The sequence below is a fragment of the Melospiza melodia genome, chromosome 3, assembly GCF_035770615.1.
Source record: "Melospiza melodia melodia isolate bMelMel2 chromosome 3, bMelMel2.pri, whole genome shotgun sequence".
NCBI classification, from domain to species: Eukaryota; Metazoa; Chordata; class Aves; order Passeriformes; family Passerellidae; genus Melospiza; species Melospiza melodia.
The window spans coordinates 104,257,446-104,282,742 of NC_086196.1; the positions used below are offsets into that span (position 1 = coordinate 104,257,446).

Below are 25,297 nucleotides of genomic sequence, written 5' to 3' on the forward strand. Positions count from 1 at the left end.
AGAAAGCAGATTTTTGCTTAGCTTGCCATCTTTTCAAAGTCATGAAAAGACATTTGGCACCCAGAGTTCCATAAAATGAGCCATTTTTTGTTTTCTCTTTAACAGGAGTACATTGAAGGCTTTCAAGTGTCCAAGTGGTATGCATGAAGCTCTACTTTGCTCATTCCAAAATCAACATAACTCTTTTACCATCTATACAGAAAGGGATGCTCACCAACAGCTTGTCACTGTGCTGCAGAAACTTAACACAAGGAATGAAAGATGGGTTATGTGATTTGGCTGACAGACTCTATGACAATAACTCTAAAAGCACAGCAAAGATCAGTTCAGGACAAAACATACTTTATTGTACTGTAATGTCAGAAGTACAAGAAAAGTACTGCAGAGAACCATGCTAATGGCGCTTCCAGGGCCTGTGAAGGACAGAAGTACAAGATAATGGGGTACTACTGTACTCAGTGCAAAAACTGATTCATTTGAGGCACAAGTACACTATTGTTTAAGCAGCTTGATTCAAGCACAGCTCTGGTATGTGATCTACTCTGTTTTCTTTCTATGTGACATTTCTAGAACAAAGCTACCTTGACATGAAAGAGGCAGTAGATTCAAGTCAGGGGTGTCCAACTTGCCACTTGGCAACCAAAAAAAAAAAAAATTAAGAAAAATACTCTGCATAGTCACCCTCCACATCTTAGTTTCAGATATGGAGCTGTGTCTACAGAAGAAAAGTTACTCTGAAAGGTCAGAACCCAGATCCATTTGGCTGGGTGGGGTTCCCCTCGCTTCCTACGTCTGTGGGTAACTTAATTCACTTTGACCACAATTTATCCAATAAGAAAAAAAACCACAACCAACTCATATCTTGGGTAAGAAATCATACATATCTAACATTCAAATAAATTTCAGCCCTTGAGATCCTGACTTATGGCTTAAGACACAATGAAATAGTTTGGGCACCCTTGAGTTAAGTTAATGAACAGCATTTTTGCTAAAAAAGGCAAGCAAGATCACTGTTTTAAACAGAGCTGACCTCTACAAGAACAAAGCAGGAATCCAAGTCACTAGTTACTACTAGGCTGACATGTACTGCTGCCCAGAAAGATAAAAACATAACACCACAATGAAAACGTTCAACAAAGTTGAAAGATAAAGGTTTCAACACCAGAAGCAGCATTTGAAAACAAGCTGTTTAAGTTAATCTTTTCAAGAGATGCAGATTGCATAACTCTACGCATGAACAAACGTGCTGGCAATCTTCTCCTTTTACACAGCAGCTGTGTTTAACATAGGAAGTTCTGGGTTTAAAGAAAGCTACTTGAAGAAGAATTAAGATTTGCAATTCCCTGTCTAACTTAATGAGATTAGTAGAGAAACGAAAAAAAAATGACTACTGAAACAGTAGTTTCTCAGGGGATCCCTATCATTACAAACACAGCTGGATTTGTAAGCAATGCAAGACTAAACAGACAGCTATTACTTTATATTATTACTATGCTCATAAGTTACATCTGTTAAAGTTAAAAAAAGCCAAGCAGTTTCACCCTATTTCAAGGATAGTTTCCAATCAACACCAGTTTACATGGTGAATGGGACTTCACGAATAAACAAGGAATGGTGACATCTTTGGGTCAAGAATGACAAGAAATAATGGGCTCTGTGCTACCAATCAACCTCAACAAGAATATGGCACATGGGCCAGCCCAAGCTGTACCAACACTGAACCTTTAGCACTCAGCACAAATTCGGATCTCTTCACTTTAGCCAGCAAACCAGGTGAAAAGGCTGGGTAAAAAAACCCCCAAAAAACCAAAAATCTAACTAAAAACTTAAGCCAAAAGTTGGAATATACTTTTAAAAAAACATCTGTAGTTTTAAAATAACTTGATGCTGACATCAGTTCGTGCAAACTAAAAAAAAAAAAACCAACCTCTCACTGAATTTCTCTCCAACAAAAGAAAAATCCTGCAAATATTTTCCTTTAGCCCACTGTACCTTAAGATACAATCTCAAATCTAACAGATGTAAATGAAAGAGAGAAGAAGTTACAGCATCTGCACAACATTCTTTCTACAAACAGCTGCTGGAGGGAAAGTAAAATATAAAAGGAATAAAGAAAGTAAGGTTCCATCTGAAATATTCTCACAATCTTTCCCACTTTGTAGTCCATGAATCCGACTCTGATGCTAAGGTGACAGTGTATGTAAGCAGATTTTTTTGTTGATTTTATTACATTGGAGTTTCAATTGAAGAGAACCTGAGCAGAGACCGGGGCCTCTTCAGGAATTGTCGGATGGAACGTGCTCCTCGAAGCCCTCGCTCTCCCGCACCAAGGCCCGCTCCAGGATGACGCGGCCCTCCTTGTAGCGCTGGCTGTCCTCGGTGGCAAACTCATAGATCCAGCCCAGTTTGCTGTTGCAGTTCTTGCAGCTCACGTCCCGCACCATGTGGCGGCCGGTGAGCATGACCCGATCCTGAACTTCGCTGTACTGCAGGTTGACCACCTGGGGGAAACACACAGGCACAGGGAACAGCACAGAGGATTAGTCTGCCTAGGGGAAACCTGCTCAATGGCACATTAGAAGGGACAGGGACGAGCCTGTGCCACCACACACAACTGAAAACTGCAGTGTAAAAATCTCCTTTGTGAGAGAGAGGGTAACACCTTAAAGATGTGCTTCACAGTGATGTAAAACCCTCACATTTTAACTGAGACACACAGATTGCTATCACAAAATATGCAAAAGGGCTGTGTTCAACTCTGGGTGAGAAACTCCCAGTGAGCAGCTTGTAAATTTGTATTAAACCACTTGTAATGTATGTAACTCATTTCTAGCAACTGATGTGATCACCAAGTCCCAGAATTCAGAAACAAAATATTAAAAGAGGTACTTCTTAAAAAATCTTATGGTGCCTTTGAAATAATTAACTAAGTAAAAGCCAGGGTCAGTGGCTGAGAATGTAGACATGAAACATGCACCTTTTTGTGTGCTCTATCAGCAGTTTAAATATACTTGCAACTTCTTTTGCAGCATCACCACAAAACTGGGATGTTTACTTCATTGAAAAGTTGATGTCAGAACTATACCCAAGCTGATTCTAAAAGATGGGACTGTACTACTTTCTCAGCTTTGCACCTGACTGGTTCAAATGTACAGCTTCTGACTGCAGAAATGCAAAACCTCAAACTGCTGTAATGAAACCCCACTATTTAACATTAAAAAAAAATCTAAACTCCAGGATCCAGACTTTACTGGATGAGGAAGAAATCTCTCAGTACTGATAAGATTCAGCATACCAGAAGTCCCAGAGCAAAACATAGTTAAGACACTATTGATGTCTCTATCAACTCTGCCCATGGACAAATGGCTTATAAGAAAAAAAACAAAACTAAAACAAAACAAAAAACAAAACTAAAACAAAACCAAGCATTATATTTTTAGGAACTTTGTGAGAAAGCAAAGGACAATCACCATTTTTTTCAATTAATCTAATGGAAAAGTCTTTATGCAATGTTAATAACAATCCTACAATTCACTCAAAAATTTTGACATCTATATTTTGATCTATTGAATCGAATCAATTAAAAACTCTTAAACTAAACCAGAGTATTACTGCCTGTAAAAAAGATTGTGATTGATTGTGGCAACTTAAGTTACCAGACTGTTATATTAAATGCATTTCAGAAATTAAACAAAATATTATCTAGACTTTTTTTTAACTGCATAAAAGTGAAAAAAACCTCTGGAACCCTTTGACAGACACCAGATACTCTCAGAGTGAATTTGAGGTTCATATTACTGAAGTCTCTGAAGTTGAAACTCCATCAATTTTGGCCTGAGGCCTCTACATACACAGTCTTCTTTACAGTCTTTCAGCATTTCAGACAAAACTAATTTAGCTAAGTTTCTCATCAACAGTAAATGTCAAATCTGACTTCAAAGACAGAAAAAAAAAAAGTTAAAATAGTAATTATGCAACACTTTAGCCAAGAAGTTTTTTCGATCTCATGACAGATTCATATCCCTCAAACTCATTTTCAAAAGTAAAGAGCAGTTCCTCCAACCCCTTACCAACCTTGTTAAAAAGAAAGGCCCTCCCTGTGGCCCCTGTAAAGCGAGTGGAGATGAGCTCGGAGCGGTTGGTCAGGATCGTGTCGCAGTTTGCGCAGGAGAACAGGCGAGTGCCACCAATGTGATCCAAAAAAATTCTTCCCATTTTTACAACTTAGATAAGTTTCCACTCAAGACCTGAAAGCAAAAAGAAACATCATGTAAAAAAAACATTTCAGCAAAAAAATTGAAACTCCCAAACATCCAAAAATTGCAACTCCAAACATTCCATATATATGGCAGAATATTCTTCAAACCAATTCCGCTAATGATTGCTCAAAGTCATTCCTCTGTTGGTGAATTGCTAAACTTACAGTGTGCCTTCACCCTCTCATCAAGACAAGTTACTTCCCAAAGTGACCATTTCACCAACAAGATTACTTAAATACAAACTAATTACATTAAATGAGAAAAACACAAACTGAAACCTTTAAAATACATTTCAGTGTTTTGCAGACCCCCTACTGGCCCTACAGTTCTTAAACTCAGAAGCTTCCACTTCTTTTAACACAATACTGAAATTCTATTTCAGTACATTCCCAACAACTCACTCATCTTAGTCAGCACTAAGAAATGAAGCACTGAGAATTACACTGAGTCACCAAGACAATTATAGCTTAATTTTCCCAAGTCACCCCCACCTTTTATAATACATATTTATTATGTCACTTCCCCATAGCTTTGCACAATTTATGACACACGATCACACAACACCACCACTCAGAATGCTGGTATAGCACCCTGGCTGCTGTATTTGACTTGACAATCATTTGTTTCATAGACACACCAACATAGGAAGGATTTGGATGCTATTTCACATAATAAACAATCCACCCAGTCTTTACACCAGACAGTTTTATATACCAATGTTTAAAGTTGTTTAATCCAAATATAAAATACTGTGTAATTTATCCAAGGTATTTCCAAAGCCTCATCACTAAAATACCTCAGCAACTCCAATGAGGAAAAAAAACAGAGCTAAAAAACTTTATAGCAGACGACCTGCAGTGCCTGATAAATCAGCCTCTTCACTGCTTAGGAAAATTAAAGTGTCTCACCAACTTGACACGAACTAACATAAATTACTCAAAGTTAACTAGTGAGTAGGCACAGAATGTATAGCCGAAACCTTAAATCATGAAGGGTGATGTAACTTGACAAAGGAATTGAATTATGATGTTATTTCCCTTTCAACTGCAGAAGTTTTATGACTAAACTTCTACAGTTAAACAAGTTAAATGTACTTCCATTTATGCTTCAGATGTGGAATCAGAAAAATGAATTGTCTCTGCTTTTGTCATGCAGAGCAATGCAAAGTAAATCTGACACACTGCAATATTAGAATTGTGTGGGCTTTACTGTTCAGAGCAGGAGACTGTGCCGTTCACAGAGAAGTCAATCAAATTCTGTGCTCATCGAATTGAATATTCTAAGTCAAACACCATTAAGAAGCACAAATACCTAATTTAAACTCATTTCAAGGTTTAGGGGATCAGTTTCTTAAAATCTACTCTTAACATGCACAAAGCAAATGGACTAAAACTTGCACCTACACACACAGAACTTAACATACCATTTTTACATCTAAAAATCAGAAGCCACTGACGTAATTATTTTTTTTCCAATTGCTTTATTTCACACTTTGTTTTCTTACAATGTCAGGCAACAAAAAGGGCTCCTAATATTGAACAGAGAGATTTTAGCTCAGGCTCCTTACCTTCAGATTTTTCAAATCACTATTAATCTTCTCTATCCCATCTGAAGGATATATAAAAATTAAAAGCAATGTCATGACTCTTTCTTTTAAAGGTGATATAATATCCATTTCTCTTCTTCAAAGGATAAATAAAACACGTCTGAGTGTTAGAGGTGTGACTCCACTCAAAATACAGAAAGCATTTTCATTTAGATTTCTCTAAGCTTTGTACCTTTCTAATATGCCTTTATCTTTTGCAGCAACCAAAGGCAAAAAAAAAAAAAAAAAAAAAAAAAAAACCAACAAAAAAACTTGAATAGGGACAAAATGAAGGAAAATCAACACACAATAAGTGTGAATAAACAAGTATCAGTAAAAGTCTCCAGCCAGAAGAAACCACAAATACAAGCAATTAAGGTGATTGTAACAGATATGCCCATAAGGCACTTGGCCTAGGTCCATGTGCCATCCTTCCTAACTCTGTTATATTTGTGCTGATTGTATTGTGAATTCAAAATAATTAACTGATCATAAGTTACAGTAATGTGGAATCAGCATCCAAAGGGGTATTTTTCAGAGTAAACACAATGCCCACCCTGTCAGTACTTTTAGAAGGTAATGTAGCATAAATCCAAACCCATCCCTATCTCACCAAGAGCAACACAAACACGGAGCCTGGTGTCCAGAACAGATCCCTTACACAGACTGACCCTGCACAGCATGACATTTTGAAAAATGCACCTAAACACTTCAAATGCAAGTGCATCACCTGCCTAAAATCATAATTCATGCCAGTGTTCTCAGAAAAGCCATTAAAAATGGAAATTAAATACTTCAGAAGGGAGCACAAGTGCAATTCTAACAAGCAAGTTCAAAGTCACTGCAACATACAAATGTATTACTTCTGGACGTGGCATGGACAGAAGTCTTGAGTCCCAAAGATGTCAAACATTAAAATAAATGTGTAAATAAATACATTCAAAGACATAAGGCTGAAAAATCTGCCTACTAATACAAGGCCTAAAAGCCTCACTTACTTATGCCACCTTAAAGAGTTGAAAGTAACCTAAACTCACAGCAGAATCTAACAAACCAACTGATACCAGAATATATTTTTTCAGAATACAGTGCATAAGGAAATCTATATTCTTGAAATAATACACCTTTTAAAAATTTAGAAAATTAAATTCTACAGTCAGCACTGTAACAGTCAAAACAATGTAGATTTTGTGTATGTTTTCTTAAGAAACTACTAAAACACTGTAAGGTTACCAGAGTGTCTAACTTTTTCAAAGTAACCTCTACACTTAACTACCACCTGGTAGACTTCAGTCAAAATATATAGCAGGCTACAGCTACCTCTAACCTCAGTTTTGATTGCTGAATTCAATGAATTTGTAAGGGTGCAGCTGAAGCACTATATAACTACTCACCTTACATTAGTCTTTATGTTACTGCTCACAGTAGTAAAAAGTAGGAAAAAATTACAAAATGACTTCAAGTAATGCAGACTTCAAATGCCAAACTTTATAATGGATTTTCTAAAAAACCTAACATGGACATTTTGCTTTTCCTCTCCTGTAAAATAGAGAAACTGATTTCAACTTGAAATCATTTCATGCTCTCCCCTTCCTTTTTCTTCCCCCAAGCTAAAAACAGAGCATTCACTTATAAGGCGAAATCAGAAGGTACTTGCTGTGGATAAAGACTCCTTTCTCCTTATGTAAGGATGCTGAATCCTGTAGGGTATACTTACTGCACACAGGAAAAAAAACAGAAGCACAACAGCACAAGGGGAAAGCAATTTTCCATAGCTCCCAGGCTCCTGCCCCTTACAAACACAAGTGGTGTGCACAAAGTCACCCAAGTTAATTTCTATAGTTTCACTACCAATGGGAAAGGTGCAGGCGTCTATTTATGTTCACACATGCATAAATGATCTGAAAAAGCCACTTACAGGCAGCTTTGATAGGCAGTGGGAGGGCTCTCTTAAATGAGGAGAAGCCAAAGAATTGTGAAACATAAAAGCATTTCTAAAGCTTAAGATCCTCTAAACAGGGGGAGGAAAATACAGTAAGTGCACTTGGCCATTCATCCACTATTTACACTTAAAAACACAGAAAATAACTTCCAGTCAGGTTCCCTAGTGCTACTTACAGCTCCAGAAAGTGACACTATCCCACCAATTCCATCATGCTACCAGCAGAATTTTCCAAAGTAGTGGACCGGGATCTTGATTATTCACAAAACCAAATGCTGAGGAAAGAACAGATTATTTTTTTTTTTTTTTGCCCATGATTTCACTTTTAAAATCAGCTAAGCATTCTTTACTGGGCATGTATCAGTGATGAAGTTCTAGAGCTCCTGCCTTCATGCAAATTACCAAACCCAAGTGATTATACTAAATGAATGGCTGCAATGTAAGAAAGGCAGACTTATTTACTTTCCTTAATGGGATATAAAGTATCTATTGTATGTCCAATCTCTCCAGTTCCAAGAGAGGGGCACTTCATGAACTGAGAGATGACACTTCCATTATTCAGCACCCAGACCACCTTCCTGAGAGGACCTTTAGGAGAGCAATCAATGACAGGTCATATCACCTAGCAGGTCAGGCATGCTGAGTGTGCATGATTTTGACAGTACATTATTCTGACAGCATAAACCTTGATACCACTCCTCAATCTCTCTGTGAAAGACTTGCTCCCTGCATGCTTCTCCCAGTGAGTGCATGGACAGGCAGGAAACACAGGCACTGTGGCTGAGTGCTGAAATGTGTATTGCCAGATGTGTAGCTCCCAAACTCCCCAACACTTTCAGTGTTGATTTCAGCAACACTGAGCAACAGCCATGTCAAAGGGCTGACATTCAACAGCTTAAATTTGACCACTATCTGCACACACACCCAAAACCTGAAGCACCACTTGGTTGGTATTTGTACTACCTCATCTGCCTATCTTCACCATCAATAAAGAATGAAAAAGTAACACAAATAATTATTTATTAACATCTTTAAAACTAACAGTCAGTGTTTTCTTGTCCTAGTATGCATCTCTTGAAGACACAGGACCGTCAACACTTGGGAGAGCCAGCAAGCACTTTCTCTATACACTGGACTGTGGATATTTCACAGGAGGAGCCTCAGAGTTGCTTCAGCACCATCTACTGCGTTCACATCTACAACAGAGAACAGCTGCTAGTTAAAGGACAAAAAACTGTGACCGCCTCTCTTTCACCATTTAACCAACTAAAAACATTTTCCTTTGTGAGCAAATAGGCATTCTCTACCTTCTGAGAAAGGCTTAGGCATTCCCCTAAGCACACTGAAACATTCTCAAGATGTACTTACCCTGGAACCAGGCTGAAACTTCATCATGGCCTCTCAGGAACTGGGCTTCAGCTTCCTCTTCTCATCTCAGAGATGGACAAAAGAAAGAGAATTCTTAGCACAACTGCACAAGACCAAACGTTAAAGAATCATAAAGGAAAAACTAAAACTTGCTCCTTACCTTCCCAGGTTCCCCTGCTCACAGGTGGGGGCACATCCAAAAACACACACGTGGTCAGTCTCTTGGGAGGTTGGAGATTCAATGTCCACCACCAACTTCTGCGACTGTCCGAGTAAACAAGGCCTGGCCTCTGCCTACATGCAGAATTGAAACCACCACATGTAGCCAAATGTGGAGAGAAAATGAACTGGACCAGCATACTGTGCTCTTTAGAACCATCCAGCTACTGTAGCAAACTGTGAAGGGAACTGAACACAGTCCAAAGATAGAAGAGGCTTTGGCAAAGCCCAGATGCAGGACACAGCACCCACCAACACCAGGCTGCCTTGCAGGATGGAAACACCCTTCTGCAAGTTGCAGCAATGCAATTTTTTATTGCAGCGTGCAGTAGTATCATTTCCTATTGCAAACTGCATTTTTTCTTAGGTAAGGCAAGCACTAGACACTGGCATTTAAATTTGTTTATGTCATATTGGTGCAGTGAAACACTAATCCAGGGTACTCTGTTTCACTTTTACAGAGAGCAGAGGCACACACAGATGGGTGCTTGTTTCTCATACAGCCCCCCTATCTCAGCATCTCCCACAGAGTAACTTAAACCCTCACAATACTCTTGCTAGATAACATATAAAAGTATTACTTTACAAATGCTATCAGACTCAGATTAATTTTCTTTCCCACCACTACACAGAGTCCAAAACCAGCAACTAGACCTGTCTCCCTGCTTCTTTTCCCCTTCATTTTCCTCCTTTCCCCTTTCTAATTACTCCACTGTTTTTAAGAAAGCTGTATTTCCTTATTTTGTAATAAATTTACTCTTACACTACTTAAGCAGTTGAGACAACTTTTGTATATGAATCCATTCTGCAACTTCCAGAAAGCTAAACTACACATTCTGTTTTTATTAATTTTAGTGCTGAAATGATACAAAACTTCATCCAAAGACATCACTGATTTCATGAGTCATTAAAAATGAAATCCAATAAACAACCTTTTAAGAAATGGTGTAAAGACAACCATCATCCAAACCAGCCACATCCAGCTGGCAGAAAGGGTGCTAATACACTAAGTGCACATCACCAAGAGATTTTTGTATTAACCAGAAAGGTCCTAAATGTAGGTGAAGGCTCCAAAATTAGAGATCACCTTGCTAACAAACATCCACGGTGTACAGTCATTTCAGCTACACATTTAACAAGTAATTTTTAACTAAAATCTTGCTTAAGGGAATTACGTATTTCAGTGAGAGCTGAGCAACCCAAGATTTCAACACAGGTCAAATGTTGGTAAACAAACATGAACCAATGACCTGACTTGGACAACGCCCCTTCAAGCTTGTGAAGATTACCATGTTAAATACAGACATATAAAAATGTGTACAGCTCTCAGTGTGTGGCAAGTAACAAATACAGCTTGTTCTTGTCATCTTCTCTGTTGGGCTTTGAGGTGCAGTTTCATTTGTCCTCACACCCTTGGCAACCACACTTGAAACTCACTCGTCATTATTAAAACCTATATACAAACATTAAGCTCTGCATCTCTAATTCTGTAACTAAGGAAGTGAAAGTAGCAGATGACAGAAGCCTCCACACAATACTTTTGAAGACTACTTTAGAGAAACTGAGCAGCACTTAAAAACTGACAGTTTTGTTTGTCACACGCTCCACTTGAATTCAGCCATCCAGGAAGAGGCTCTGTATAAAAATATACATAGGATTTTATATATAGCAGTTACATATATATATTATATATATAGCTGTTACATACAGTCACGTGAGGGAATGTTTACAACTGGGGAGCAAGTTCCCCTCCTGTCAGTCATAAACATTAGTTAAGATAATGGTTAATCTAGAGCTATTAGTTGCTGACATCCAGTTGTTCTGTGATACCACTTTCGAAAGAGCCCTGCCCTGTTTCTCTCTCATAAAACCGTGTGTACTTGCTTTGTTATTCCCTCAATCTAACCCTAAACACGTGTTTTTTGTTTAAGGAAACCAAAGACAAATAATTTATTACATTCTACGGCGATATCAGTCCAAAACACGGCCTTCATTCTTAAATAAACACGCTGGATTAATCTAATCTACATCTGCTTGCGCAGGACAGCTGAGGGCTGTGCACAGAGTAACAAATGAAGCAGACAAACAACAGCCTTATTTTCGCTTTGACTTAGAACCTTCCCAAAAACAACGGCAGAACACTTCAGCTCCCTGGGAATCCATACTTCCACCGGGAAAGCCCCAACCCGAGCGCCAGCAGCTGAGCGAGCCGCCAGCACCCCCACAACGCAAACAAGCACCGGGGCCGGCCCGGTGACAGCTCCCGGCGGGAGGCGCCTGTGCGGGGGGACACGGGGCCGCTCCGCCGGCCAGCGCTCGGCAGCGAGCGGCACCTCCGCCCGCGGAGAGGGGGGATGCGTCAGGCGCCGCCGCCGCCCCCCGTGCCACAGGGCAGGGCGGTTCAACCCCCGCGGAACCTCCGCGGCCGGGCCCGGGGCGGCGCTGCGGGGGCGCCGGTGCCGATCCCGGCGCTGATCCCGATCCCGGTGCCGGTGCCGCGCACACACAAAGCCGCGCGCGCGCGGGGGCGGGCCCCGGCCCGGCCCGGCCCGCGCGCCGTCACGGGGGCGCGCGCAGCCAACCGGGGCCCGCCCGGCTCGTCCCGTCCTCCCCCCTCACCCCCCCCGCCGCCGCCGGGCGCTGCCGGGAGCGCAGGAGCCCTGACAACAAACAGCAGGAAACAGCTGACGGGGAGGCACCGCCGCCGCCTCCGCCGCACCGAGGGGCCGTGCCCGGGGCCCACCGCCGCCCCCATCCCCGAGCCGCCCCCGCTCCCGCACCGGGCCCGGGCACGGCCCCGCGCCCACCCGCCCGGGGCTCCGCACAAGAACCGGCCCGAAAAGTTGCCCAGTGCCGGGCCGGGGGAGGAAGTTGTGTCGGCGGCGACAGGGAGGGGGTGCTCGGTGCCGGCCCCCGCCGGGAAGGCTGGGCGGCGCTGGGAGACGCTGACGGAGAAGGGGACGCGGTGGGGGAAGGCCGGTGCTTTGTGGCGGCGCCGGGTAACGCACCGGGTCAAGCAGGGCCGACCACTGCCCCTTTCCGCTCCCGTCGCCGGACCGGAGCGGCTCGCCCGGGGCTCTGCCGCGGCCCGACAGACACAGCGCCGCGGCGCGGCGGTCGCCACCTCCCTCCCCAGCCGCCCTGGCCTCCCCTGGTAGCGCGGGGCGAGCGCGGCCCCCGCCCGGTTACCTGGCTGCGGGGAGCGGCGGCGGCGGCTCCGTGCCCGGTGTCTCCCCCGCCCTCCACGGCCCCGGCGCTCCGGATCGGCCGCGCGGCTCCGCCCCGCTGTGGCCCCGCCCCGCCTGTCAATCAGCGCGGCGAGGCCCCGCCCCGATCCCGCCCCTTCGCTGCCGCCGAGGCCCCGCCCCGGCCGCCTCGCGCTCCGCCCCGCCCCGGGTCGCCTCACGGCCACGCCCGGCGGGGCACGCCGGGTCACGGAATGACAGAATTACAGAATGGCAGAATTACAGAGTCATAGAATTACGGAATCACAGAAGCATCGAATCATCAAGGCTGGAAGAAACCTTTAATGTCATCTAGTCTGATCATCCACCTAGCACGAGCACACTAACCCCTAAATGACTACACCACAGCACCCAGCACCATGTCCAGAAGCCTCTTGAACACCTTCAGGGATGGTGACCTCCCTGGACAACCTATTCCAATGCCTCACCACCCTAACAATGACATTTTTTTCTGTCTAATTTGAATCTCTGCTGTCTCAGTTTAAGGCTCTTACCTCTGGTCCTGTCACTGCAGACCGGTCAGAGAAGATGGGTCCCCACCTCCCTACAGCACCCTCTCAGGTAACTGTGCAGAGCCGTGGGCTCTTCTCCACGCTGAACAACCCCAACTCCCTCAGCCATTGCTCACAAGATGTGTTTTCTAGACCCTTCACGAGCCTTGTTGCCCTTCGCTGGCCACACTCCAGCACCTCAATGTCCCTTCGAAAGTGAGAGGCTCAGAGCTGAGCACGGTGCTGCCAGCAGTGCTGGGGGCAGCGCCAGGGCAGTGCTCAGTGCTGCAGCCCAGCTGGGGGGGGATGGAGGCAGGGCCAGAGCTGGAGATGGAGCCAGGCCTGGAGCTGGGGCCAGAGCCAAAGCTGGAGCCTTGTATCAGCCCTCAGCCCTTCCCCACCTGCCAAGCTCCATTTCCCAGGCACCTGTCAGCTGCTGCCTTGGGCCTGGTGCCTTCCACTCCCCCTCTACCAGCCTCCCAGAGCCCCTTGCTTCCCTCACAGCCTGGCAGAAATTCCCACTCCTAGGGGAGCTGAATGCCAGAGCCACCCAGCACCTCCCTGCACCCCTAGAGCACATTGCCATGGGCCTGGCTGGGAGGAAGGGGACTCCTGTCTCCAGGCACCCTCAGGGATTCTCAGGGATTTGGCCTACCCTGCCTTCGAGCTTCACTACACTATGGGGCCCTGTGAGGGCTGGAGGTGTAGAAAGGCACAGAGATGGCTTTTGGTGACATCCCCCCCTCAGTGAAGTTGTGACTCATGCTGCTTGCACTTTCAGGCCATTCACATTGAAATCTTTGTGGGATACTTTAAACACTGCCCCTTGGAGAGGAAACATCAGAGGAGAATGAGGTGAAGTGTGGCCCTTCTTAGCATTTGTTTGCAAGAGCTATCAGTTCCCTGCCAGTTTGAAGTGCTTACAGACTGCCTCCTTGGCAAATAGTGGTCTTGGACAAAATACAATGAAAAAAAGTCCTTCTGAGTTGTTGGTTATGAAAAAGAAATGCAAAAAGGTGTTTTCCTACTATGGGGCAAGCCATCCCATTTTAAGGATGTCTGTTCTGGATATTTTCAATCCTGGGTCTATCCATGTGGTATCACCAGAGGAGCTGCAGTAATGGCAGGAAGGAATGAGTCAGCAAGATTCTTTTGTCATTTCACACAGAGCAGAGGGGCATCTCTCTGTGAATATACAGCACACAAAACCTGCTTACACACCCAGCTGTTCTTCAGCCTGTGTCTTTTGCATGGATTCTTTTATAAAAAGAAACGATGAGGTAGAAGTGAGCACAACAGCCTGTGTGAGGGTAGACAGTCAGTGACAGGTCAACATCAGTGTGCTAAGAGCTGCTGTTTGCTTTGGACAGACCTCCAGAAAATCAGATCTCTTCAGTATGGCCAGCTCTGGCCTGATGCTGAGCAGAGCTGAGCATTGACATTTCTCACTGGCCCCTCACCAGCCTCTCTTTAGATCCTGGAAGGGGGAGAAGGGTGTTAGAGCAGTCCATCAGACAGCAATCACCACTTACTTAAAGGCACAGGGACAGCACAAGTACTGAGAATATTAGAAGGAAGCCATAAAGCCGTGCCTGGGGTCCCATTTAGCACCGACAAATGGAGGAAATAACTGATCCAGCGTGCCCCCGTTGTTAACAGGCTGACCTGATCTGCTGCTGGTCCTCACTGGGTAACTATGAGCTGTGTCCCTGGTGAATCTGCTGCATCTCATCACAGGAGCTATAAAAGGTCCACGTCTTACTCATCTCTGCAGAGCTGCTGTGGAGATCACTGCAAACAAAACCAAAACAGAGCAGAAAGAGTCAAAGCAGTGGTGCTTTAGTCAGCTCTGGTGACTGGGTCTTATCTGGGGCCCTGTGAGCTCACTGCTCAGCTCTGCTGCTGAGGCACTCGCATATCCCAGGGCAAGCTGGTTCTTCCTGCCTCATTTTCCCTCTGTTCAAGGGGCAGAGTGATGCTCCCTGCCTTGCTGGCAGCTTGCAGGTTTGCTTAAGTACCCTTCTCCAGTCTGGGTTGTATATCTAAATATTGCAATCATCACAATAATATTACCATGAAAACAAAGCAAAGCCCAAACCTATGAATAGAATTAAATTCTCAGCAATAAGAAGGGTAGCTGTACCAATCAGAGAGAAACCAAATTGACCATGAGACAAGCAGAGAATGGATTAGCCTGTGCTTGACAGATGGTGCCAGGGACTGATGTTTTTATTTCCCTTGCAGAGGAGCTTAGAGCAAGGGGGGGTAGGGGAGGGTGAGGTAGGGCACGTTTAATAGAACAAAGCAGCAGGCTGTAGCAGCTCTGCTGAAAAACGCTAAAAATACCAAAAGCAATTTCCAATTAGCTTGTAAGGGCCATGCTACGTGTCAGCTACAGGGTGAAAAACAGGATCAGCAGTATTGTACCACATGGCACTTTTAATTTTCAAAGCAGCCTGAAAACATTAATTAATTCTCCTCTGACATAGGGAAATGCAGTGCAGTCAGCAGTTTGCTTCTTTACTTCTTATGCCAGGTTTTGGGAAGACCCTGGGCCTTTTCCACAGCTGATTCATATCACAATAGCTGAAATTACTCTGGAGAAGCCAGTCTTCTCTGCAGCACTGCTGAGCAAAAAAGGCTATGTTAGATCTGGAACTTCATGAACCAGAGAAAGAGGACATGCCCGCACCCAACAGCCTTAGTAAGATCCACCTTTAGTATTTGCCCCATCTAAAGCCATTTCTCAGTGCTGTGAGCAACTCTGTAGGAAGCATTTCAGAGATAACTGGCTAACTGAGGAACTAATCACAATCTCAGAACTGTGTAGTGAAACTCAACCACCAACATATTAATCTAATCAAAACCTGTGGCAAAACTTCAGTGGAATTCAGCAGGACCTGAGTACATCCCACTGAATGAGTGGGGACTGCTTGTGCACATCTTCTCCCTTTAAAAGCTCAGTAGTTTTTGCTCCTGCTCCTTCTCCAGAGCCACTAATAATCTTTTGGTACATTTGTGGATTCCTGTGTGGCAAAGTTAAGCCTACCAAACCAGGCATGCCCGAGGTGGGACAAAGATGCAGTGGGATTTTCCATTGCTGTTCCTTCTGTGCCCAGGATTTCTGTCAGCAGAGGAGGCAGCTGAAATACAGAGCCAGGCTTCCAGGCTGTGATCTCTCTGGGAGACAGCGTGACTCCTCACTGCCCCCTCTGTGCCTTCTCAGCTTTGCCTCGCATCAAAGGCTGGGTTCATCCCACGAGCTGCTCTTGTTATTTGGCAGTGGCTACTGATAGCCTGTGTTTTTCAGAGGAGATGGTACAGCCTGCAGCTTCCTTCTCATAAGGTAAGCCTACTGACACACACAAAAAACTAATTGTCTTTCATTTGATATCACAAGCAGACACTTACTGCTTTTGGCTCACCTAAAAGCTGACACAGGAACAAGTCCTACTTACAGACACTTTTTCAGATGGTTGTATTTTTTGCCAGGGCAAATTATTTCTACAGTTAATCTCAACATCAAAAGATGAAGGTCAGTGATGAAGCAGTCCCTCCAAACCCTCTTCATAATGACAGCTGGTCTCATTACCCTGTCACCGTACCTAGTAGCTGTTGGCCAGATTTTAAAAGATGTTTAAATGTAAAACCCCAAAAGACCTATAGGAGCCATATCAGAAAAAGTACTTAATGCCTGAAGAGGGACTTTGAATGTCCATGCCATTATTAAGACATCAGGAACAGAGCCAGTAAGCAGGCCTGGTGCCAGGGAATGCAGAACGGTGTCCTGCAGAAAGCAGGAGCCATGGCTGTGCACAGGGCAGCTCAGGGAGGCCAGCAGGCAGACACACAGACCCTGCAGCCAGGCGGTGTTGCAGAGCCTCACTGCCATGCCCTAGCAAAGAAAGCAAAGTTCTAAGTAGGATGGGTGGTGACACAAACAAATCACAGTGCGGCAAGGATCTTGCAGGGTTTGTCATTGCTGAGCCTTCTCTTTTTGGTCCTCCACAGTGAAGGACAGTTACTGAAATAAGGAGAACTTTCAGGTTTAAGTCTGCAAGTCCTGTCTCCCAAATCCTGTCCAGTGGCAATGCTCTGCCAGATCACATATGTTATCACTTTCCTTTGGGGGAGATTTTGTCAGGTGTCCAACTCATGGATGACAGCCATCTGATTATGCCACTTACTTCCTCCACACAAAGGCTTGGTTTGATGCACATGTGTTTGAGTGGAGAGAAGATGCCATGGGGTGGTGCCCCACTGACCCAGCTGATGCAATGAGCCAGCTGCCAACTCCCCTGTGTTTTGTAGGAAGTGATTTCAGCGGAGCTTGTATCCTCAGCTAAGAAGGTAAAGCTGAAGCCATTTCCTTGGCACAGAAAAGCATCACAACAGCTGTCTACCAGGAGATAAACAGTTTGGGGGAGAGCAGCTACTCCAACGCACGTGGACTTCATCAGACAGTCTGGGCTGTCCCTATTGTTTGTGAGCACTGGGTGAGAACAAAGACAGATTGGGCTAGAAAGGGCCCCATGCAGAGACATTCAGAGCCTGTACAGAACAGGACACTTTAATGTCTGCACTGGATTGCTGCAGGTTTTTATATAACCAGAGGAATCTACTAACTTGGGAATATATAAATGTACACACACCTGAGGCCCTGATGAATTCCCATAGCTGTTTTGGTTCTGGTTGCACTTACCAAGAGATAAAACTCTTGGTTTGTTACAATTGTCACATCACAGGGGAGTGAGAAGAAATCTTTGTTGTATTGTCAGTCTTTTCCATTCGCTATTCCTGGAGCTCTGGGTGGAGTTTCCCAGCCTCAGACAACATAGCATTTCCTCAAAGGTTTTGAAGCTGATTCAGTATTGCTTTCAGTCTTTTAACAGTACCACCCCCTGCTTAGGAGGCACACTTCTGAGTGTCAAAGGTGAGACTGTGTAAAGGAAAACAGCCAGCCCCACTCTAGGGTTACTACTTTCTTTTGTTCACAGATATCTACCCAGAGACATTTATAAAAGATGCTAAATTCAGAGGGAGCAGAGTGAAAAAGGCAAGCAGAGCCTGGGGGAAGAAACAGGTGGCCCACATGAAAAGGGGAGAAAGGACATGCAAGGGAAGGTGACAGGACCTGGAAATCTACCCAATAAAGAGCTTCATGCATACCACTGAAATGGTGGGGTCGAGACTTGTTTTGTGATCCTTTTGACACCCTAATAATCCTTGGTCATTGTCAAACAGTCAAACAGTGAAGGTACAATGCATGTGAGACCAGGAAGAGAGCTCAGCACATGTGTCTGTGTTTAACACCAGTCTCCGGGATGGAGAAACCTTGAGGAGGGAGACTTCACACCTGGTTTCTGTCCGGCAGCCGCGACACGCGGGTGGCACCACTCCCTGCAGGGCCAGTGTGTTCCAGCAAGTGGAGCTGTGGGAGGAGCCCGCACCTGAGGAAACAGAAAACGCCCAGCTCCCTTCTGCAAGCGCTTCGGAGGGGGCTGTCCCTCGGAGCTCCGCTGCACAGCTGAGTAAACACCAGTGTTTGCCTCTGGGGCAGCCTAAGAGAGGCGATCCATGGTTTATTGCAGGGCATTCCCGAAACCTCCACAGAAGTGAGAAGGGATTTCTTTCCTTCCTAGCCATAATAGTAACAAAAAGGAAGAAGCTTTCTGCAGACCTTACATCAGAACACACAGTATCACACACACAAAGATTTTCAAGTAGTCTGCTAAGCTGAATAAGCAATGTAGTTCTTGCTGCAGAGATAAAAATTAGGAGTACAAGAGAGTAGAAGCAAATGTTCTGAAGCCCCTTGTCCTGCCAGAGAGGGGCTGGCAGGGTTAGGCCAGGAGCACCAGGAAGAGTCTTCCATTTGTTTGCTTTCCAAGCTCCATTTTGGATGAGAGCACAAAGGAAGAGTGCTTGAGGGTTTTCATGTGGCCAGTTGCTTATATGGTGAGTAATGTAATTATTCAGCATATGTGTCTGGCCTTGCATGGGGCAGGCTCTGAGGTACACTAGAAAGGGACTTTTAGTAAAGGCAGCCTGAGTCACTCATGAGCCAGTGGGCTCACAAAACTGTAGCACAGGATCATGTAAGCAACCCACAATATGCCTGATTCAGTTTGCTCATTTCACTGGGACTCCACGTGCAGATTGCTCTCATTTGACAGAGGTGAGCAAGGTCCCTTCCTGGGTTTGCAGGATGTGTCATGAGGGGGATATTTGCCTTCACACATGACTATGCATCAGCAAGTGCAACACAGGCAGGCAACAGGGCATCAGCAGTGCAGGGAGCTGAGCTGCAGCAGTGACCACTTGACATAGAACCTGTACACTCCATCACAGGATGGAGGGCATGGCTGGCTGTGTCCTTGAAGAAGTCTTTAGGGGAAGAGATAGATACTCCATGCATTCTGAGGGGGCAGAAAGCAGGAACAAAGCAGAAAAGCACTCCAGTAACTTGCCAATAAAGCATGGAAGAGTATTTCATCATACTGTTATTGCGTCATTATTAGTCAGGCTTCTAGGAATCTGTTAATGTGACAGCTATGTATTATTATTACAGTGTTTAGACAGATTTCCAAAAGGCATCATGTAGGTGCCTGACTCCCATTCATTTCAGAGACTTAGGCAATAGGGACTTAGCTCATAGTGCAGCCTCATCCTGGAATGTGGGAGGCTGCATGGAGGGATCACCCCTTCATGAGCCAACAAACAAATGGACTTCCACAGGTACCCTATTAAAATCTAGAGCAATCAAGTTTGGAAAGACTTGTTAGACTGAGCTAATTAACCATTCTTAGCCCTTGAAAGCCACATGGTGGAAAACAGCCTCCAGGGTATTTGCCAGGGCACAGCAGTGGCCTGATATTCCAAGAGGGAGCAGCTGGAGGCACAGCCAGCACAGGCAGGGCTCTCAGGGATGGCACATGGTCCCACAAGAGCTAAACACAGCTGCTGGTGAGGCCAGTCAGTGCAATTGTCTTTGAGTGCCCTCACAGCCATGACTTTATTTTAGAGGTTAAATGGCACAAGGAAGTGGATCACAGGAACAGATTCATTTGAATTCCTTGCAGTACAGCATTTAGGTAGGAATTTACTAATTCTGGTTTTTCAAAAACTCAGCTATTATAATTTAGTGTGACTTTTCTTCATGGAAATGTACTGACTGACCTCAGTCTGGTGGAATCTCCGGTTCAAATCTGATCAGTTAGCAAGAGAAACACTGATCTCATTCCAATCCCTTGCAGATTTTTTGCCCAAGAAAATCATGCAGACACTTGGCAGCTTCTAACTCACTTTGAGAAGATCCAATTTTAGATAGTTGAGAACAAACTAATTCAAGAAGAAGCACATCACAAGGACTGGGATGCTTTTAAACTTGATACTCAATTGACCTGTGTTTTCCTCTTTTCCTGTCTCCCAGTATCAATTCAGCAGTGATCTCACAGAGCCCTTCCATGCTCCTCCCTGGACAGATAAAAGCTGGGCATTTTGGCTTTGTCTGGGGGTTGTTTTTTTCCTCCCTTGCTACCTTAAGCTGAGAAGCAACCTCAGACACTCAGAATGCAGACAGTGTAACTGCCTGTGGGCAAAGGCAGCTGGTTTCTCCCAGGTCCAGTAAGTCACCAGCAAATGTGTTTCTGCTTGGAATACTTGTTGTGGGTAGCTCTCAAAGGAATAGACCAATGCAGTACTCCTTCCCCCAAAATAGCGAGCAAACAAGATAAATCCAGTGACACTTCCACATGAAAAAATAGGAGCTGATTAAACACAAGGAACAGCTCACAACTAAGGGCAGGAAAGCAAAATGACAGAGCCAAGAAATGGATTAAGGAAATTTATTGGTCTAATCAGCTTGAAACACCAGGAAAAGTTTTTTTTTCCCTGACAAATTCAACTGATCAGTAACTGAAAGGAGAGCTGAACATGTGTCAGGCAGGTGAGTTTTCTGTGGTGGTTAATTATCCCCGGCTTCTGAAGGCTGTTAGTGGCTATTGATAGCGAGTGACATCACTGCTGCCCACATCCCTGACTTCGGGGACAGCGATGCACACACGAGCCACGTTCGGCTGCCACACAGCCCTCCGCGGGCAGCCCACGTAGTGGCATCTTTGCTGGCTCACTGTCGCCAATCCGTGTCGTGCTCTGCTGCACAAGGAGCGCGCTGGCTCTCGGGCAGGGGGTGGGTGTCCCTGTGCCGTGACTCACTGCGGGGCCCTCCCCGCCCTTTCCCCATGGCAAACACAATCGGGGCACAACAGGAGATGGTTGTTAAATGATCGATTTGACTTAATCAAGACTTCATTAATCGCGGGTTTTTATCTTGGGTGACCTAGGAGATTTTCTTTTGTGCAGCATAGCTCTGTCTACAATTGACTCATCGCACCAGAGGGCAGGTGATACTTAGCCCTGTCCTAGCTATTGAATTACTGCTCTGTAGTTTGTTTGTTTAATGTGTTCCCCGGTTCTTTGGCCCAAACCCACAATCCGATCGTTCATTTGCATGAAGGCAGGGGCAAGATCCAGCTCGGAGTCAGCTGTTCGACACAACAGTCTAAATTGTGCCTTGACAAAGCTGAGAAACATAAAGTAAATTGGAACCCAGAGATATTTATCTTGTCACCACTGCTTAGAGTAAGCAAACTGAGCAAACAGTGAGCTGAAATAACTGTGTGTAGAAACCACTTGAAAATACCCTGAGGTACTTTGTTAAGGCAGGAGACCGCCTTACAAATGAGACCTTTTATGCATGTCAAACTGCAATATCATAACTCAATGTTTTTTTTTGCCTTAAGCAAATCAGCATTTGGGACTTTTCTGACAGGCTGTTTGTCCTTGCTGTGCATGGTTTGATTCACCATTGCTTTGCTTTTTGTGGAGTCATTAAGCTTGGGCTAAGTTACGTGATCTCTCCTCTCTGGGAGAGTGTTGTAGAATTATAAATACTCAACATGAGACAGGACAGTTTATAAATCAATTTTTGGCTCATGACACCAACTCTCAAACTGAGAGCCACAGCATCGAGGAATTTTTTCCTACCAGCTGTGCAGCATTCAACTTTCCAACTAACACTAGTGTTCTTCCTCCTTCCTAGAAATCAGCCTATGTCAAGTGGAAAGGCAAATATAGGAAATAATTTCCTGACAGTGCTCTCCTAATAGTTTTTTGTATAACTGTTGGAGCTGTAGCAAGACTGAGTTGTGACTTGGGAGGGAAAAAGAGGCCACCTGTGCTATGGTGAACAGGAGAGGAGGTCTCTACATGGCACTCAAATGAGTCTATGCCAAGAAAAAGGCTGGCAAAATGCAATTTGGCAAATTGCTGTTAGTCCTACAAGCCAATCACCTTTAGTGCTCTGTCTGATGGTGGAAACACATCTCAGCTGTTTTTTTCTATACAAACTCATGTATTAAAACAGAAGGGAGGTAAAGGGATTGTTTGCATCCAGGCAAAGAATTCAGGCATAAACAGCCTTCAAAGTACAGAGGCAGCATGCACAGAGATGTGGTGAATAGGTGCAGGTTCCTTCTCCTGTGCCCTGTTCTTGCTGTGACTGCAGGCTCTGGGGACCTACCCTGCACACACTGCATGCTGCCTCACACTCCCTAAGGCATCAAGGAATAAATAAAAGGAAATAAATTCCAAGCTTTGTTCACAGACATTTTCCATCTTCCCTATTTTAAGCCTTGCTCCTGCTGTCTGAGGCTCTCAGTGGGACTCGGGAACTGAAAGGGAAACATACCAGGTTGAGGTTGTGAATTTTGTGAATTCTCCTGGATGTAGCCTTTAGAGCAGTTTGGATGCTTGAGAGAAAGGGGTTAATCTGTTCCCGGTTGGGAGCAGTCTGCAGGCAGGGATTTGCAAGGCAGTAGGGGCTGTACCAGATGTGAGGGCAGTGATTAACTCACCGCCTGGATCACTGAGGAGCTGTGCATAATTGGCACCTTATTTTAGCAGCTTTTAGGATCCAGTCTATAATTAAGAGTTTAGATTAAATTCACCCTGATTTGAAAGAGAGAAGCTGAGAAAACAGGGATTGTCTGGGACCATAATGGCCTGGGTTTTATCCCTTCTTGAAGGGAAGGGAAGAAAAGCTTTAGGAATTCAGCCATTTCTGTCACAGAGTTACTCTGATTTTGTTAGAGTCAAACAGAAGCTTTTACTACTCAAGACAGTGTGAATTCTCATAAGTGCTTATTTTTAAAAGGAATGATTCATAGATATTTATTTTTATTTTAAGATGAATTGTTCTCTGGGGGATTTAAATCTTTCTTGACAGTGTTTGTAACTTGACATGCCACAAAGCAGGGCTGTCACATAGCAATTGGAGGATAGTGCTGAGGAGAAACTGGCTATTCTCGTTGGGCTGTCTGGATGGGAAGGAGCTGCAGACAGTGAACAAACAGAGCCACGTGAAACGCTGCTAGAAGCAACCTCGAGAGGTCACCTCTGTTGCTAGGCAGGATTTGCTAACACAAGCAAGGAAAGGAAAATTAACCTCAGAAAATAATTCCAGCTTTAATATTTCAGGCTGGTACTGACACTTAGGAATGGATTTGATCTTTAGATGCAGATTTTTATAGTGAATGTAACCTTACCCCCTCCCTTTTTTTTTTCCCATCCCAGTTCACTTTGACTGGGGAATGATTCTAAGCCCAAGCTCATGATTGATTTTGTCTGGAGTTGACATCTCTCCTGGTGGCCCCCATCATGATCCCACCAGTGGAACTAAACCACCTGGAAAATTTGGGCCAGCAGCCTTGTGTGGACAGCCCTCTTGGGGGGGACAGCACTTTTAAATTAACTGGCAGGAACCATTGGTGGGGAATGACTGCCAGTTCCATCTGAGGGGAGCAATCCCAGCTGCAGGCTGTAATTCCTGTACCTGTACAGTGGAAAAATCTCCCAGCATTAGCCCTTTTTTCCTCTCAGAGGAGCTAAAAATATGCTCTTTGAAAACAGAGTAATACTGGTTTGAAATGGGAGAGGGAAGAAGCAGAGATATCTGGGACCTATGTGGAGGGCACGCTGACAAATTTCCAAAGTGTTTTCAGGGACAGCAGTTCACAGAGAGTATTGGGTTCTGAAAATCATTGTCATCTGTCCCACAACTAATTATGTGAGTGGATTAGTCACTGCTTTGGCAGGGCTTTTCATTTGATTTCCAAAGAGAGGCTGCAATCTTCAGTCCTATCTCACCTGCTTGTGGCACACTGGCCAAGGAAAGGTCCATGAGGACAACACAGCACTTGTCTGGGCAAGGGAGAGGAAGAGTATTGAGTGGCAGAAGGAGAGTTGTGTTCTTGTTAGCCTTGGACTGTTTGATTTAGTTTAGTTTTTCTGTTTTGGTTTTTTTAAATTATTATTGTTATTATTATGTACAGTGAAAAGCTCCTGGGATCAAGTTAAAAGGTGAAAATATGGACTTGCTTGGAAAAAAGTGCAAAACACTTCAAGCTTTTTAAGTTATAGAGTCCTGATATCAAACCAAGGTGGCTTGCTTGGGCTAATGAGGTGCATCCTACACTGCCAGCTCAACCCTTCCTGCTGCAGAGCAGGACTGATGCAGGAAAAGAAGGGGCTGCCAGCTTGAGCCAGCTCAAGGGCTGCACCAAGGCCAGCTGAGCTGTGTCACCAGCCAGGCAGCCTGGGCAGTGGGGTTTGGGAACCTCCTCAGTCGTGCTGGTGAAAATCATCTCAACTCAAGGCTCACCTTCCCGTGAGAAGCTTGAAGCAGCAGCAGCAGCAGCCATATCTGAGGGAGAGGGCTTGGGGTCTGGGAGTTTCTGATCATAAAGCCTGGAGAAGTCTTGCACTCAGATATCAATGTGGTGGCTCTCCTTACACTTCCAGCAGATGTTTATCCAAATGCAATCAGCTGCTCTTTGCAAAGGGATTAAAGGGTGCAGGAGTCACTGAGGTATCTCTTACCTAGATCTGGGTTTAGCCATTTCAAGTGTAATTGCAGTTTCCACCTTAAACTGCTCTTGGTTACCTACTTACTTTTTCACGCTTCCACTTTTCTGAAGGATCTGCAGATCCTCCAAATGCAATGAAAAACACTGGCACATTTAATCAGGGTTGATTCCCTGAGGAAAGCACTGGGAAACAGCATTTAGAGACAAGAGCTGGGCATGCTGCATTTGCCAACCATATGCTGGAATATTTTCTTTCATACT

General features: G+C 44.7%; 1 protein-coding gene across 9 annotated transcripts; it reads right to left on the bottom strand.

The window, feature by feature from the left end:
- Positions 1-321: 321 nt before the first annotated feature.
- On the bottom strand, positions 322-12,653 carry YPEL5 (yippee like 5). Of its 9 annotated transcripts, XM_063152436.1 has the most exons (8): positions 12,563-12,653; positions 9,315-9,448; positions 9,155-9,219; positions 8,829-8,982; positions 7,963-8,061; positions 7,239-7,383; positions 4,075-4,247; positions 322-2,501 (listed from the first exon to the last, which is right to left on the bottom strand). In XM_063152436.1, the coding sequence occupies exons 7-8, from the start codon at positions 4,213-4,215 to the stop codon at positions 2,277-2,279; spliced, it is 366 nt and encodes a 121-aa protein (XP_063008506.1). In that variant the 5' UTR covers positions 4,216-4,247; positions 7,239-7,383; positions 7,963-8,061; positions 8,829-8,982; positions 9,155-9,219; positions 9,315-9,448; positions 12,563-12,653; the 3' UTR covers positions 322-2,276. The 9 variants fall into 9 exon arrangements, with proteins under 9 accessions (XP_063008506.1, XP_063008507.1, XP_063008510.1 ...); XM_063152437.1 differs by lacking the exon at positions 7,239-7,383 and having other exon boundaries at positions 9,155-9,214; XM_063152440.1 differs by lacking the exon at positions 8,829-8,982.
- Between the last annotated feature and the right edge of the window lie 12,644 nt (positions 12,654-25,297).